We start from the raw sequence: 18570 nt of genomic DNA, 5'->3' as shown, positions 1-18570 counted from the left end.
ACGCCAGACGTTTACAAGACTTCAGTCTCTTTCTCTAACTGCCGAGACGAGGACAGGTTGAAGGTTGTGCTGAGCAGAGGCCGGTTAGACACACAATAGTGTCTATTGTACACAAAACTTATTGGAAGAGGAACCGAATACAAGCACAATTATGATTTGACTTTTACATTTACAAGCGTCTTTATGGGGATACTTCCATTCTGCACCAATAAATGGACTCTATTAACCAGCTAGTTTAACACAATCTCCACCAGATCCCAGCTAACTTTACCTACAGTTCCCCTTTAGACAATTCAATTAAAGACCAAGTTTGAGGATCATTAGTTAAGCAAGTTAAAAAGCCTTATTGGGAACTTGGGATCTAAAGTAAATTCTCCAATGCCAGATGTTTATAAGACTGAGATGAGGACAGGTTATATACAATGTTAGATACACAATTGTCTTATGTATCTCCAGACAAAATTCTTATTGGAAGAGCTGATAATAATCAGTGGAAATACATTATATTATTATGGCCATTCTGCACCAATACACAGACTCCATTAACCAGCTAGTTTACGTTTTAACACCAGCTCCCTGCTAACTTTACATAGTTCCCCTTAAGACAATTCAATTAAAGACCAAGTTTGAGTTTTGCTTGTTAAGCAAGTTAAGAAGCCTGATTGGGATGCCAGGATCTAAACACAAATCCATGTTGGTGGTCTTCTCAACAGGGTCTTCAAACCCCCCCCAGTTCTTGTGCTTTTGAAACCCTCCCGGGAGCACGTATTCATGCCGGCTGGGCTCTTCAAAGGAGCTTCTGGATGGCAGGAGCCGGATTGACTGCGGCCCAAGCCTGTGCTCTCTCACTGCGAAGGGAGGGAGGGAGGTGTTGGTATTTATAGATGGCAAGTGATGGGACGCCCTCGTTAGCACAGGGCTCACTGAGGCGGATGACAGACAGGCCGCTGGGGTCATGTGACCACATTACTCACTCCAGTGCCCTGTGAGACAGAGGATGAACGAGAGGGAAACTGTAGGAGAGTGAATCAAGGACAGAGAGAGGCCGAGGGACGAGGGGGAAAGTTTAAAGGACCACAAAGAATCAAAGCAATTACGGATCCATCACGTCGCTCTTCTGCATCTCTGGTAGAACTCATGCATTTCCCGAGTACCATGCTTATGTACATAGTGGTCCATTTACCAGCTTAAACGGGATCAAACGGCCGATGTTTGGAGATAAATGAGAGAGAAGAGAGACAGAGAAAGATATTTTGAACAAGCCTTCGTGAGGACCTTCCCACATTAAAGAGCTCGAGACAGGCAGGTGAGCCGAGACCGAGAGGCACTTTTCTTTCAACTTCTGCCACTTCAAACGGCCCCATGAGGAGGTGACACCAGGCACTCAGCACCACAAACAAAGGTGCAGGGGCCACGAGGGGTAGGAGCCCGAGAAAAAAGACCCTTTGTGTCCCTGTTTTTGTAAAGAGTCACGCAGTAACTATTCCGCTTGGCATGATATATAACAACACTCCTAAACTGGTGGGTCGTGATTCAGTTCTCAATCAGCAAATTATATAATATAAGACCTCGGACAGCAAAGTTCTGTATATAAAAAACGCAGTAAGAATCACTTCCTATCTATTCTGTTGAAAAGCCATGCATCTGATCAGTAGTTTGGCTCAAATTCATCTGTCACTTGGTAGAAGCTTGTCAAATTAAACAGATGTCAACATGCACTGGTTGGCCATGATTAAATAGAAAGTACTGTAATAGAAAATGTGACCCAGATGGCATTAACTACGAGAAGAAATGAGGATATTATTATTGGTATTGATATTAGTATTGGTAGCCGAGAGTATGAAACCAGCGTAATTCAAGAGGCATAAACAAATCAAAGTATTCACTCAAAGTATTTTTTTTTTTTAATGAAAATATTAATAACATATAATTTTTTATATACAGTATATAAATTGTAATATATTATATAATTTATATATTATTTTAATGGTAATAAAATATAAACAAAAATGAAAAACCTGCCATTTGAGTGTTTGAATGTTCTGTATCAACACTGAGTCAAACTGATTATTAGACGAAAATAGCATTATTGTTTACTTTTGTATGATATGCAAGTTTGGCTCTAATTTTGAATTGCCATGTAAAATCTGGATCCTGAAGAGAAACTGGTTGAGAACCTCAAGATAATTCCTCCCCAAATAATCTTTTCACAGAAATATTTTCATGTTGTTAGTGTATGGATGTTAGTTTGAGCGAACACTGCTTTTTATAAAACATTACAGTCACCAGAACACTAGAGCATTAATAGATATGATTAAAGCACTAGTCAAAATGGGAGGTCTGTTTTGCAAACGAGCAATGATTATAAGTTTAACACTGACATGAACTCTTTCATGCCCTTGTGGCTTTAATCAGACGACAGCGAGAACAACGAACAAACGCTCCCTGCTCTCCTTCCTCCACAGGGCTTCACGTACTGCACGGCAGTCCCACGGTTAATGAGAACGAGAAATGTTTTAGCTTTCCCATCCACTAGCCTGATTGAGGTTGTTTTGGTTGGATTAAGATACTGCCTACCTCAGTTAACATTTGATTCATTCAGAAAGGCTTGTTCCAGTAGTTTCTCCTGCAGTTAAAGGGTTAAAAGGAAGGAAAAACGGACCCCCTCCTTCTGCTGCTCTCTTCTCTGAATGTAGTGTCTTTTGTGTTGCTCTAAACCTCTCTAAAAGACTCTCTAAAACTCCTATGACCAGTGACCCACTCACCCACATCGTAAAGAGGCTCGGGGGTCATGGGTTCACAACAAGGTGAGCTGCGGGTGGCGTTTGGTTTCAAAGGCTTGATACTTCACCTCGGTTCTCAGCTCTCAAAGATCCAGCGGCAATGAACTAAATGTGGCTAATTAGCATTGCATTCGAGAGGTGAGAGAAAACAAGCTAAGATCATGATACCTACTGGATAGACTCTCCAGTTTATGTACACCCACTATATCCTGCCAACTGATTTTCTTTCACAGATTATCTTGTAGCTCTTGTCGTTCCAGTTTGTTAGACTTGGGATTAAACAAATACCCCTAAATGAATCTGACTCACTGTTTAGGCTGCTAATGTCACAGGCAAGAATGAGTTCTCGAAGTAAACCAGCTATGTAAGCTCACATTACCATCCTCATCAGCTTTGACATTTCAGTTTAACGCACGACTGACCGCCAGACAAAAACACAGGGATGAAAGCGTAGGGAAAGTGTCTTACCATGCCAGAGCCACATTCGGTCCCATCAGCGAGAGGCATGTGTTGCGTACGACATCCAACATCGCCCTCCGCACTGGTGCACCAGAGACGCTTGCACTGTTTCTGCAATCGGCAAGAGTCACTTCAGTCAGAACTGGAGAAACAATGACTTGAACATTGGTAAATCAAACCCTTCCCAAGTGCCCGAGAGTTCCCTTGAACCCACTGACCAGAAGAAATAATGAACAACAGGAAAATCAAGCGTAGTGTCAGTTCTGGCAGGTCACGTTAGTCAAGCTCGCATCAGCTGATCCACGTCTACCTATAGGAATATGACGCCTATCACAGCATCCATATATAAGCACCTTCAGTATTATCAACAGCAATTGCGTTTCTCAGGCCCTAATTACCCTCCTCCATCCCCAGTTCCACTCGTTTCTCAGGAGCTGATTACCCTCCTCCATCCCCAGCTCCTCTCGTTTCTCAGGAGCTAATTACCCTCCTCCATCCTCTCAGGAGCTAATTACCCTCCTCCATCCCCAACTCCTCTCGTTTCTCAGGAGCTAATTACCCTCCTCCATCCCCAGCCCCTCTCGTTTCTCAGGAGCTAATTACCCTCCTCCAACTCCTCTCGTTTCTCAGGAGCTAATTACCCTCCTCCATCCCCAGCTCCACCTCTCGTCTGTCAGGATTTGGCATTCTGACTAAATTCTTGAATTATGTTGTACATTAAAATGTTGAATTAATGATATCTGCAATACATTCATGTTGGTTCTGTTCTGTTTACCCTAAGGGGGGTTATTGCTGATCTCCCTGCTCTTATCCATGCTAGGCTGCCCAGAACAGAACCAGACCGCCAATCCAAACTGTATGCTAATTCTCGTATTTGACGATAGTGGTCCTGACAGAAACTGCAGAGATAAAGACTTGAACAATAGTAAATCTAACTGTAGCAAGCAGGGCAGGGCCGAGAACTGTGGGAAGGGAGTGAGGCCGGATGCAGCAAGGGCTAATGAGCGCCACACCGGCCTCTAGTCCCAGGAAGGAGGAGCTCAGGAAGGATAAAAGGAGGAGTGACGACAGTAATGGGCCAGAGAGGACCAGGCCTGGGACGTTTATGTTGTGTTTATTAAGTTTATATGCAGCAGACGTCCGTGAGGGGCTGGGTCACTAGTTGGGTCACTAGAATGGACAATGAATTCAGATGGTTAATTAATTTAGCTTTAAGAATACAAGAACCAAATGACAGGAAATAAATTTAAACAACCGAAGAACTGAAGAAATAATGACTTGAATATTGGTAAATCTAACCCTTTCCAAGTACCAGCAAGTTCCCTTGACTTGGGTACAAAGCTAAATACAGTTGAGTCACTGGCATGGACAATGGATTCAGATGTTTAGTTAAATGAGCTTTGAGACTACAAGAACCCAAAGACCAGAAGAAATGATGAACAACAGGACAACTTAAGAGGAGTTGGGTTCCCTAGTCGTTAAATGACTAAACAGCCTCCCAAAAGGATGACAAACCAATGCACAAAGGAACACTGTTTCAGGATCTCTTGCTAACAGGGTGGTCACTAAGTTAAGGTGTCACTGATACAGTACATTTGGAATCCACTGTCGAAGTATATTCAGATGTCGTACCATGAACGGACAGACTTGGTAGCCGGGACCGAACATGAGTTCACACTGCCGGTTGGCGTTGTAGAGTTGACCTGGCAGCTGGTTGGGAAGGTTATACGTCCGGCCTGAGGGCTCGTCTAGAAGACATTCACCATAACCGGTGCTGAGAAGAAAAAAAATCAGACAGATATCAACACATTTAATCAAGCTTTCTTCATCCTGGTTCCTGCCCTCAGAAGCCTGGGGTAAGTACTGTCATAAAGTATCCCAGCAAGCAATTTTGTGTTTAAAAGATGTCTAATAGCCGTCCAAACACAGCCCTGACGTCTAGACTAAAACCAGGCAATATTTGGGCTGTCAGTGAAAATTTAATAGACATCTAACCATAGCCCAAGAATAGACTAGTCATCAGCGCATATAACATGTCAAAGACATGAAACCAAACACCTTGTAATCACTGTTGACTTTGCTTTGATGATGGAATATCATACATCTCACAAGTTATTTAGGCAAAAATGACATGTAACCAAATTCAAGGTTATTTTGGCTAGAAGATGGTTACTCATAGCCGGACTGTATCGGGTCTATAGTTATCCTAAATGGTGAGATGACGGCTATTGCTTGCTTGGATTTGTTGTTATTTTGCATCAGTTGTCAATGGATAATATGAATGCAGTCTTTCTGATTTCACCAGGCATCTGAAGGCCAAGTGTAAGAGGATGGCAGCGGTGGGTGGTCTGCTTTGTTACCTGCTGATAACTGATTGAATGGACTTAGTTAGACAACACAAAGGCTGCATTTCAATGGGGGAAAAGACGGTGTTCTCTAACAATGGTGGGTCTCCAAGAATCAACACAACGGTGCCAAAACCAACATTTCAGCACATCAGTCCAACACGCCTTCAGCTCTGGCTACGTCATGACATATATGTCCCAACACACCCTTCCTTTGAAACACATAAAAGAGCTACAAAAGAGCAGCTGTACATTGAAGCTCATTGAATTGTTGGGCTTAACATCTCTGAATGGCTCTTTCAGCCATCGGCACCTGAGAGGGAACAAAAAAAACCTCTAGACAAAGTCCTTTCTCCGTTTGCCTTCCGCATGCTCACCTTTCTGCAAGGGAGAACGGAAACTGAAGCTCAGAATAGCCGTGTGATGCAATTATGTGAGTTCTTGATGTTGCTGGTTCAATTTGTCCTTGGCTTTGAGACTAAACACCTGTGTCAGTTGATTCTGTCCTCTCATTACCTCGCTCACCCTCCGAACAACCTACAAGAAACCTTTGTCTTTATGTGGGGAAAAACGAACACTACTCGAGGGGCATGTGTCCTTTTGTGGGACTCATTTATCCATCAGAGTTACGATGACAGCACAGAGAAGCGGCGTACACTCTCGTCTCTCCGCACCTCATCATCACCAGTTATGAGTTTGTTCATAAAATCAGCAAGACTGAAGCTGACAAAAACCTTTCACAGGAGTATGTTAGTGCAAAGCTCTTAAAGAGCGATAAGATTACAGTAAACTGAGACCATCAGATCTCTAAGTATCTCTCAGCTACGCTCAAGTGAGTGTGAGTGTGTGAATTCAGGCTCTTTCACATGATTAGAAATGCAAACAATGAATACTGAACAATTTGCGTCCTAACACCAGAGTTACAAAGACAGTTCACCCAAAAATGAAAGTTGTGAATGCAAAAGAAGATATTTTGAAGAACGTTGGGGGTCAAAACAATTTTGGACCCTATTGGCTTTCATTATATATATAAAAAGACTAAAAATATCTTCTTTTTGTGTTTCACAAACAAAGAAAGTCCACATAAGGTTGAGTAAATGATGCAGGAATTGTAATTTTTAGAAGATTTATCCCTTTAGGAAAGGTTATTTATATACCATTGTATGTATTGTGGTACTCCAAGGAACTGCATTGCAAAAAACATGTTACTTTCTTGAAAAAGTGCCGTAAGAACATTTGGGCTCATCAAATGTTGTGGTTGATCAGTGAGCAGGTTTCTCTGAGTTCAGGTCAGGCTGCGCCCTTCTGGCACAGACATGAAGTCCACACCTGGAGATCATTTGGGCGGGTTGGTAAAGTGAGTTTATTAAGGAAAATGACTCACAGTTATTATTACTGAAGGTTTTTTGGACATGTACCATGGTACCTTGGAGAAACAAGTAAATATCATAGTACATAAATACAGTAATCATTCAGTGCCCTTATATTAGTACAATCTGACGCCATAGTTTTCTCAGTTCAGTTGACAGATTAAAGGCCTTTCAATGTCATTCTAGACCAAATTAAAATAATATCCATATATTTTCACCACTTCATAAACACATTTAACTTCTATCAGACGTTCTGTGAAGCGTGTTCAGACAACAGCGAGCAACAGTTACCGTCGGGTTAACCGGCCTCATTTTCATTAGTAAAGTGATGTTTTGGTGCAGATCCAGAGGGACTTGATATATTGTGAGTTTTAGCATGAGAATCAAGCCGGTAATGGTTGATTCGTCCTTGAACAGAGCGAGAACAGAACGAGACGTTCCTCATTTCTCAGACATTCAACAGCTGCTTCTAAAAGGCTCAATGAACGTCTGAGCTAATTGAGCTTTAATGTAAGAGAAGCGTTTCGAGTTGGCGCTGTATTCATGCCGTGGAAAATAACAGGATTTGCCAACATTTAGAGTGTGCAAAAAAACAAACTTTTACGCTACTAACTGCACATTTCAGCAAATGTAATTTGTTTTTGTTTTCAAAATCACAGCTTTTCCAGTAACAAATCGATTATTGCATGACAAAATTCTCCACTGTTTTTGTTGTATAGTAACTTAACAGTTGAGTACACTGAGTTAATAATCAAACACGCTAACCTAAACTGCATGGGATTCTGAGAAGTCATTAAACGATTAGAAAAAGCAGACCTGAGCAACATAATATGCTTTACAATGCAGCTGCAGCTTGACAAACCATTGCCATATGATGATAAATACTACACTGAAAAAACATGATGTTCTTCCTCAGTGTTTATGTCTTGTTCACCAGTACAGATATCTAAATATTCTTAAATCAAGATACATTTACTGGAGAAGCAACATGACTGAAGATAAACTAATTTTTCACTAAGAAAGACTTATATCTTCACTTATGTTGCTTCTTCTCCAGTAAATGTATCTTAATTTATGAATGTTTAGATATTTGTTCTGGAAAACAAGAGCCCGTACGCTGGTCCTCCATGATCCTAACCCTGACCAACAGGCCTCTCACCGACGGTCACTGGAGCGGCGAGAAGATCAAAGCGTTGAGTCTCGGGAAAATCTAATTATATCTGACACTTCCTGTCTGAAAGGGAAGCGGCCTCAATGAGCCGTTGCCCCGGGTTACGGTTGCCGAGGGCCAAGAACGCCGGCCACCAAAGGCCTGTTTGTCCGGCACCTCGAGAGAAAGCAGACGAGAGTGAGACAAGAAGAGCAATTTTGAGCTCTAAAGAGCGTGACCTGTTGAGGATTTGCTCAAAGGTCATTTCAACTTTAAAAAACACAACCCTGACATCTGATATTAGCACTCAGACACTTAAACCGATGACGGCCTGCTGGGAAAACGGCTGTGTTCTGGGACATGCTTAACCAGATAAAGCTTAACCAGATAAAGCTTAACCAAGGTGGTCTAATGCTGACCAGCTGATTCAGACTATCGCTAACTAAAGCCATGAAAAATCATTACTTGAAATAAAATAAACATCAATTCAGGCAGATGACAAGGCAATATTTATCATTTTCCTACATTTTTATAAAAGTCATAATCATTTGTTAACAAACTGATTACTTCAATGAGCGTATTGTTTCTGCATTTAATTGTTACATTGTTTAAATTAATATTTATTTTGCTAACTGTAATTTTGTACATTTCTGTAATACATTACTTAGACAGTTTCCTCTGACTCTAAACTGTAATGTGGACTCATGCACTTTCACCAAAGCTGCTTTGAAACGATGTGTATTGTGAAAAGCGCTATACAAATAAATTAGAAATTGAATAGAATTTTTGATTAGTTTAAGTTTAGAATCTTTTAAGAATTACTAAAATAACTAAGATTAAATAAACTAAAACTAAAATGTAATAAAAACTACATAGACATGTAAAAACAACTAATAAAAATGACAAAAAAACAACAACAAAATTACAACAACTTTAACTGAAATTAAAAGTACTATAAATGGCAACTATAAAAGTACAATCTAATTTAAAATATTAAGAAAAACTATAACAGTAAACCAATCATAGTAAAACAAGACTGCTAGAAACCATGTAAAACCTGATGCCAACTTAATCAGTTTTCTTCTGGAATTCCCTACAGCCAAACAGACTTTAAACAGAAAATTCAGTGAAATTGAAATTTCAGAATTTTTTGAAATGTTACTAATAAAACTGACAAAAAAGCTCCCAACAAAATTACTAAATCACTAAATCATAAACTAAAATGATCATAACTAACCCTATTAATAAATACTACTATATAATAACCAACTAATATCATCTAAAAACCATCTCCAACTAAAACCAGATTTGAACCAAGTGACGTTTTAAGACTTTTAAAGGATTGCACTTCTCGCTGATGTAAAGGCATGCAGAGATGACACTGGGACCTACTCCAGGAAGTCTGTGACGTGTTTGCGGCTGCATTTGGACCAGGACCAGGGGCTGGTGTCGTAGTTGAGGATCGGAGCCATGACGTGGAACTGGTGCTTGACTCCGTTCTCTCGGCACTTCGGACTGTCATCATGAGGCATGTTGAACCTGCGACACACACACACACACACAATCCACAGCACTGAGTTCATGCACTTCCAGGATACAAGACTGTGGCTGTACTGGAGAAATACCACAGAAAGTCTTGTGTTCCAGGACACACATCTAAACATTCTTACATCAAGATACATTTACTGGAGAAGAACAAAAAATCAAAATGAAGTGAGTTTGTGCTTAAAGCAAGAACAAATATTTACCAATAGAGTCAGAAAAATAAACTTGTTTTCCCTTTGAATTAAGATTATATTTCTGACTCCATTATCCGATATTTGTTCTTGTTTCAAGCACAAACTCACTTCATTTTGATGCATTTTTCATTTTTCGATTTTTTTGCATTTTGCATTCTTCAGTCGTTTTGCTTCTTCTCCAGTAAATTTATCTTGATTTAAGAATGTTTAGATATTTGTAACAAGACGAAAATACTGAGATTTTCTTTTTTGAAGTGTGCCATATACAAAAGCCATATTTATGTTAAGATACTGCAAAAAATTCTTATCTTCTGAAATTCTTATATCCAAAAAAACATATTCATACCGTGGTATTTCTGTTAGTGCCGTGATGTGTGTGACTGTCAACAAAAAACAAAACCTCTTTTTATGGCAGACAGGAAAAGTCCAGCAAAAATAAAGTCCTGAAATAAAAGCTGTATTGAGATGAATCTGACGTCTGGAATAGAAATGCAGTGATGTCAGAGTCCAGAAGCAGCTGTGTGTACGCAGATCCTTCACACTCCATCTGTGAGGCTTCATATGCACCTCAAACACATTTCATATGTTATACTGTGTCTGAAAAGAGTTGGACTCGCTCAGATCACTGTGTCTGTCTGTGTCGTTTATACGCCGTCCAGCGGACCAGAATCACACTTCGTATTTGGACACATTAGATGGCAAAGAAATGATGTTCATCCTCAGTGTTTCTGTCGCGCTTTCCAGCACAAACATCTAAACATTCTTAAATCAAGACACATTTACTGGAGAAGAACAATGACTGAAGATATTAAGTCTTCTTTAATGAGAAATGCATCAAAATGAAGTGAGTTTGTGCTGAGCAGAACCAGAAAATATGAACATATCACACCAGTCCTCAGGTCTTTACACTGGCTCCCAGTTAAATTTAGGATTGATTTTAAAGTATTATTACTGGTATATAAATCATTCAATGGCCTATGACCTGAATATATTGCAGATATGCTCACTGAATATAAACCCAGCAGATCACTCAGATCACTAGGATCATATCAGCTAGAAACACCAAGGGTTCACTCTAAGCATGGCGAGTCCGCTTTTAGCTATTATGCTGGAACAGCTTCCAGAAGAGATCAGATGTGCTCCTACAGTCACATTCACATCCAGACTCAAAACACTTCTCTTTTGCTATGCATTTACTGAATGAGCACTGTGCCAATGTTCGTCCGACTGTTTGTACTGTACTGTATTTTATTTTTTATTTTTCTAAACTGTTTTAATTATTCTTATTTCTTTTTATTATTTTAATTTCTTCTATGTAAAGCACTTTGAATTGCCATTGTGTATGAAATGTGCTATATAAATAAACTTGCCTTGCCTTGCCTTGCCTTAAAACAAGAACAAATATCTGCCAATGGAGTCAGACAAATTAATAAATAAAAAAAACAAGATTCATTTTCTGAGCCAGTTAGTAGATATTTGTTCTTGTTTTAAGCATAAACTCACAATTTTTTCTCTCCAGTAAATATATCTTGATTGAAGAATGTTTAGATATTTGTGCAGGAAAACAAGACAAAAATACTGAGGAAAAACATCATGTTATGCGTGCCGAAGAAACATTTTCACTCAGAAATCACTAGTAAATTTCACAATTATTACAAAAATGACAAGGACACTATTAGAAAACCATAGAACTGTATGGTTCTTGACTAATTTTTTAAGAACCCTAGATATCAAAAACTCTAGGATTCATGACTCAATTTTAAAGAACCCTAAATGCTCTTAAAAAATCTTCCAAAAAGGTTCTATGTTAGGAGAAAATGTCTTAAATGACTGAATACTACTTTCATATTTAATGTTTGTTTTTTGTTTTTTTCTGATAAAGCATGTTTACGAGCTGTTTAATTCCTAAAATTGAATTAAAATAATAAAAATGAATTAAAACAAAATGAATTAATTCAAACTAAATCGATGATGGGAACCCACTAAAAGGTTCTATTGATGAAGCACCTGACGGAACCCTATAGAACCTTCCCTTCTAAGAGAAACACATCGAATTAAACGTGCAGTTTGAAAGTAGAAAAACTGAAACAGTATTTTCTTGTAAAACGTACTCCAATCATCTGTTTTACTGACATCTTTGAACAATATTTTGCGCACATGTGTTTCATCTGGAGGGCAGATTGTAGATGTTGCTGTATTGTTCTGTGAAGGGCTTCCTTTGGACGTCTGCTGATGGAAAAGTGAGTCTGTGAGGCGGATTGACCTCGACGTCCCACTGCATGGAATTCCCTCCGCATGACAATCATTCTTACACACACACGGATCCACACTGGATTCATTTATACAGAGAGAAACAGTCCTTCATGATGAAGTCGATAACATCACTAATATGACACTGATGAAGGTCTCTCCTCATCATTTAATGCAAAATGTGACGTTCTTCCTCAGTGTTTCTGTCTTGTTTTCCAGCTCAAATATCCAAACAATCCTAAATCAAGATACATTTACTGGACGTGCAAAACGACTGAAGATATGAAAAATGCATAAAAATGAAGTGAGTTTGTGCTTAAAACAAGAACAAGAACAAATATCTGCAGATGGAGTATATAAACTTACTTCAAATGGAAACAAGATTATCTTTCTGACTCCATCTGCAGATATTTGTTCTTGTTTTAAGCACAAACTCGCTTCATTTTGATGCATTTTTCAGAACTCAAGTCTTAATATCTTCAGGCATTTTGCTTCTCTTCCAGTAAATGTATCTTGATTTAGGATTGTTTGGATACTTGTGCTGTAAAACAAGTCTGAGGAAGAGCATGATTTAACGCAGTGTAAAGCGCGTCTGTCGGTCGCTCTGTCAAGCGTCGGGTCTTTATTGCGTTCTGCACCTGCGCTCTGAGACGAGCTTTTGTGAGGGTGTTTGAGAGAAACTCACACGTGTCCGAGCTCGTGAGCGATGGTGAAGGAAGAGCTCAGGCCGTTCTCCTCGCTGATGGAGCAGCTCCGGTACGGGTCGCACATCGTTCCCAGCTCCGCCAAACCTTCAGGTTCACAAACACACACACACACACTTGGCTTTACAGCAGCTCTAGAATAAAGTTATTTTCCAGCCAAAGTTAGTTTGGATTGATTCACTTCTGTTGTAAAGATGCCGGCTGCTCACTCGCACAACAACAGTGTTTGGAGCTCGATAATGCAAATCTTGAAATAAGTTCCAAGGTGAAATTTTTGGAAAACGTGATCATCTCCGTGTAAACTTAAATAAACGCAAACCTGTGAGAATGCTGACGGCGTGCACATGCATATTACATGTTTAGTCTATAGGTATGCGCGTTTGAATATATATGTGTGCAGGCGCGTAGTCTTTCTTTACACATTGACCTCACCAAATTACTTGTCCGGCCTTAAAAATTCATAATACAGAATATTTTGTCTCTTCCTCCGTATCCATGAATCCAGTATCCACCGCTTTTCCCCTGGAAGGATCTCTGGGACGCTGAGATTACGGGCCCTAAACACCTGCAGGGTCCCTGGGTCTGTGCATTCATGAGCACAGCTGGCCCTGTGTGATGACCTGATGACAGGCCAATCAAGCTCAGCTGACAGACTGGTTCTGCTTCAGGAACCAGACTTCACTACAGGAACCTGATTAAGTGACACACTAATGAAAATGTCCTGCATATGGCCTACTATTATGAAAAACTAAAACATATGTGAAAAGATATGCAATATGCTGTATGATAAGAGCTGTTGTCACATGACCAACAGGACTAAAAGATATTAAATTCATTAAAGAAAAACACCTGTTACGTCGCATTTTCAAAACAATGTTTTGTAATAGTGCAGTGTGATATATAGTGTGTATTAGTGTAATAGTGCCAGTTTGATTTAATTTTGACTTATCAAAAAGGAGAAAAAACTAACTATTATTTAAAAAATGAAATATAAAACATAATGCACATTGAGCAAGAAAAAAAGTAATTTTGAGTTAAATATATATATATATATATTTTTTTTTTATTATTTAATGTGAAATGATATGCAGTACAATTAGCACACAATACGTTTGAAATAATTAATTTGCATTTAAAAAAAATGTTTTTGTAAAAACATTTGGGAGTCTGACCAAATAATGAGTCAAATATTAGAAAAATACTATTAAAACACTGAATGTGAAACAGTATGCATGACTAGAATATATTTAATAAAAATAATAATAATAAAAAAATAATAAATAAATAAATAAATAGATAAATAAACAAATAAATAAACAAACATAGTTATTTTGCATTTACAAAACATTTTTTTAAATGTGTGGCAGTCTGATCAAATAAGCCAAAGAGGGAAAAAGTGTTTTCACACGACCACACTGAAATGTGTTATTTTTTGCACTTTCAAAGCATTTTGCGAGCATAACCCAATAGTCCAGTCATTTTATGAAAAAAAGGATGAACAAATTGCAACAGAAGAAAACTCAACTGATTTTGTATCCTCAATATGTCCTGAGTAAGGAAAAAATCCCATTAGGGGAAAGTTTAGAAAAAGACCCAAATATAGCCTATTCATACGCCTATTCTTTCTTCTTCTTACGTGAATAGGGTAAAATGTTTAACCTTTAGATATCACCATGAACATTACTGAGTTGATTACTTACATCAAGACAAACAAAAAATGTATTACAAGTTTTTTGAAATTGTTTGTTAACATGGACAAACAGTGCATAATTTAATTACGTATGTGCTAATTTGCATAAATACCACAACAGGTCTAAACATTGGGTATCGCCAGGAGAAAATGTCTTGTTGAATCTTGTTGACATATAACAGTAAAATACTTAATGTTAAGGTCTGAATGAACCCATTACGGCTACCCATGAGCATTAATACATAGAGGCAGGAAGAAGTACTTTAAACCAGCCTTTATTAATTATTATTGCAGAGATGGGGTTTGGGGTCTGGGTCTGTGGGACTGTTTACCATTGTCTCCTGTTCTTCCCTGAGACTCGTCCCCCAGAAACAGTCCCACGGACCCAGACCCCAAACCCAATCTCTTAAACATTAATAAAGGCTGGTTTCTAAAGTACTTCTTCCTGCCTCTATGTATTAATGCTCATGGGTAGCCGTAATGGGTTCATTCAGACCTTAACATTAAGTATTTTACTGTTATGTGTCAACAAGATTCAACAAGACATCTTCACCTGGCAAGACCCAATGTTTAGTTCTGTTGTGGTATTTATGCAAACTAGTGCAAAATGCCCATGCAAAATCAGTTTTTGTGTGTGTTTTTAGTAATTGTTAGTTTGGTGTGTTTTGTTTGAGTGCTCATTGTTAATATTACACAGATTTTGAAGATACAAAATCAGTTGAGTTTGCTTCTGTTGCAATTTGTTCAAGGTTGACCCCCATTTTGGCTTAAAATGACTGGACTACAACTGTACGTTCCAGGTTTTGAGGAAACAAAGAAAATCCTTACCTAACGTGTCACACTTGTCTTTTGCTCGGCAAATGTCCTGCCTGAGAAACAAACACACTCATGATATAACACACACAAGTGTTCATGATTTAATCAAGTTCAATCCACCGCGTCGTAATGAAAATCACATGATCAAAGGAGTGACTTAAGAAGGCAAAGGTTATGAGGTGAGAGGTCAAAGGTCAAGTTGAGGTCACCTGGTTATGAGAAGGGCCGTGTCATGATGACCCGGGTGACTGTCGTCCAAAATATTGTGGCTTTGTTGCCACGTGCAGAAGTTATGAAGTGTCGCAGTGGCGTAGAAGTTTATATTAGGTCCTTCCTAAGGAAAAACACACACTTTAAAACACAAAGCAATTTATTATAGCTGATCGGAGCAGAATAATGACTCAGGTGTGGCTCGTTCATGTCTCAGGACACTATTATTTCACTGAAGTATCAAGCCTGTTTTTCCAAAACTTCCACACAAATGACTCGGCTCAGATCATTTGATGAGAAGTGATTGAGATCATATTGAGATCTCTTAAGTTTTGATGGCAGACTTTGGGGTCTTGAGCAAATCTGAGCACAGTTTGAGACATTATTTAGATCATTTCTTAAACTGTAGAAGAGACGTGAGATTATTGTCTTTTATAGTCTTTTTCTCTGGATAAACATGTGAGACTTCAGCAAAAGTCTCCATTTAATCTCACTGCTGTCTAGGAGAAACAACTGAGAACACAAAGAGATCTCATATAGCTCATTTATGTCTCAGGGCACTTAATGCGTTATTACACTGAAGTATCGACTTTGTCTCAGATGTTTCCCCTAGACTTCCACACAAATGATAAAGCTCAGATCATTTGATGAGAAATTATTGAGATCATATTGAGACCTGTGAGTTTTGATGACAGACTTTGGGGTCTTGAGCAAATCTGAGCAGAGTTTGAGACATTATTGAGGTTATTATTGAGACATGTGTGAAATTATTGGCGTCTTTTTCTCTGGAGACACATCTAAGACACTGGAGACTTTAGAAAAAAAGTCTCCATTTAATCTCACCGCTGTCTAGGAGAAACAAATCAGATCTTAAAAATATCTCATTTGTCTTTTGTCAAAAGGATGTTTTCTGATGTACCTGTTCATTATGTATGACGATGAGTTTGACAATCATGATGTTGATGAGGTTTCCTACACTGGGGTCTCTGTAGATCGCAGCAACCTGAAACAACAGAGGCACAAATACCCATAAACCACTGCTCTCCCAAACATACTGACACAGCAGATATTGACCTCCATCTTTGAAGTCAAGTTTCTATCAATTACGTGTCCTGGTAAAAACAAAGTCCTTTCTCTCTTTTAATAATTTTGAAAGAGTTATCCATGCTTTTATCACCACAAGGCTTGACTTATAATTCATGAATTCTGTCCTTCTCTGCTTTGTTGTTTACTTGTGTCTTTGTCTGTATTTTATTTAATGGTTATTCATTTTGTACATCACATTGGTCAACAGCAGTTGTTTTTAATTGTGCTTTAGAAATAAATTGAAATTGAAATGTATTTAATGAATCATGTTTGAGGGGTTTCCTGCCCAAAAGTCCAATGACTGTCCTGCTCTAGATCTTCTAAATCTTCTAGCAAAACTTCAAATCCTGTCGTAACTCTGAGGCGATCCCACCGGAAGGCATTAGTTCACCATAAACACAGTGTTTAGAAGAAGCCAAAGGGGAAACTCAGACAGACGGCTTCAATTACAGAGAGAGACAGACATCTCCACTATAAATCACTGTCAGACACACTAATGCAGTCTTCTGATTGGCTGAGAGAACACGCCCACACCACTATGACATCATCAGAACACTAATCAGCGGAATCATGTCGTTCCAAACCCGCTAGACTCTCGTTCATCTTCTGAACACAAATGAAGATCTTTTGATGAACTCTGACCCTCCATTGACAGCTATGCGACTATCACTTTGACGCTTCAAAAAGTTCATACAGAGATCATAAAACTAATCCATATGACTTGAGCGGTTTAGTACACACTTTTTGAAGAGACTCGATCGCTTTATATTATGAAAAGATTGAATTTAGGCTTATTATTAATCAAATAAATTCAGATTTGGTGAGCATAAGAGACTTCTTTGAAAAACAACTTTTGAACAGTAAAAGGCAGTCTAATGAACTAAATTCACTCTGAAACTCCAGTGTGAATGTGCTCTGACGCTCACTGACAAAAATTACCATGGTATTCTCTGAAGGATCTGGTGTAAATATTGTCCATATGTTGTTTTGAACAGTTTTTACTCATTTATATCTGGATTTGAACCCAAAACTGGCTCATTAAGTCAAAATATATGGGCCGAAGCAGTGCGGGTGGCCAGAAGACCCCCTGATGGATCATATCAAAGCATGGCCTTGTGGGTAAAAAGTCCAGCCAAGTGATTATGGAGTAAATCAGTGCTTGAGGTATGGAACCAATTATTGATTAAAACTATTTAATAGACTTCAAACAGACTGAGCGCTCATAAAACCGACAGCAGATTTATGAGCTCAAAAACAAGATGTTTTCTCTAACAATAATACATAAATCTAACAACATTTTAAATTTTTATGGTATAAGAGAGAGAAAAGAATAAAATGTTGATTTACTTACTACTGACATGATTGTAAGTATGTAGTGCTCGAGGTTTCGGCCGTGATGGCGAAGCATCTTGGTGTCGGCCGTGACCATGAGCTCGACGAAGCGCGGGTACGATAGGAAACGTTTCTTGCGTGAACGGGAAGCGCTGGGATCATCTCGGGAATGAGCTGAGCGCTTCCGCATCGTTTCCTGTATCGACATCACTTCCTCTTCCAGAGTTCTGTTGCTATGGAGACTGATGTGATCGTTGTCGTGATGTTCTGTGGGAAAAGAAACACAACTTCATAAACCCTTTTACTGTGTTACAATAAAAATTAAATCAATATATTAGATTAATGTATATTTAAAGGCAGTATAAGTACTACAAATGATTTAAATATGTATTTTTATTTATATATTTAAATGTTTAACAAATATACAGTATATTTAGAAATTAAACATTAAAATAATAATTATTATTATTATTAATACTAATACTAATTTATATACAAACATATATAATTAATATTTAATATAAACATGAGTTAGTACTAGTATTATTAGTAATAATATAAATATTACAATATACAATTTAATAATAAATACTTTTTTAACAACAAATCTTTATAGCCCCTTTTACTGCATTACAG

The 18570-nt window shown here is 38.4% G+C and overlaps 1 protein-coding gene across 1 annotated transcript in view; it reads right to left on the bottom strand.

Annotated features, from left to right (window-relative positions):
• LOC311071287 (A disintegrin and metalloproteinase with thrombospondin motifs 20) overlaps positions 1-18570 on the bottom strand; it is a 102288-nt gene that overhangs the window by 60156 nt on the left and 23562 nt on the right. Inside the window, exons 4-11 of the mRNA XM_084095606.1 lie at positions 17954-18201; positions 16436-16519; positions 15516-15640; positions 15319-15359; positions 12782-12887; positions 9500-9646; positions 4875-5016; positions 3252-3353 (exon numbers count right to left, since the gene is read on the bottom strand). Of these exons, the coding sequence (XP_083951732.1) occupies positions 3252-3353; positions 4875-5016; positions 9500-9646; positions 12782-12887; positions 15319-15359; positions 15516-15640; positions 16436-16519; positions 17954-18201 (995 nt within the window). The remainder of the gene's footprint in view (positions 1-3251; positions 3354-4874; positions 5017-9499; positions 9647-12781; positions 12888-15318; positions 15360-15515; positions 15641-16435; positions 16520-17953; positions 18202-18570) is intronic.

This window comes from Abramis brama, assembly GCF_963993115.1.
Source record: "Abramis brama genome assembly, chromosome: 20".
Taxonomy (NCBI): Eukaryota; Metazoa; Chordata; class Actinopteri; order Cypriniformes; family Leuciscidae; genus Abramis; species Abramis brama.
This window is presented reverse-complemented; position numbering and strand designations above follow the sequence as displayed.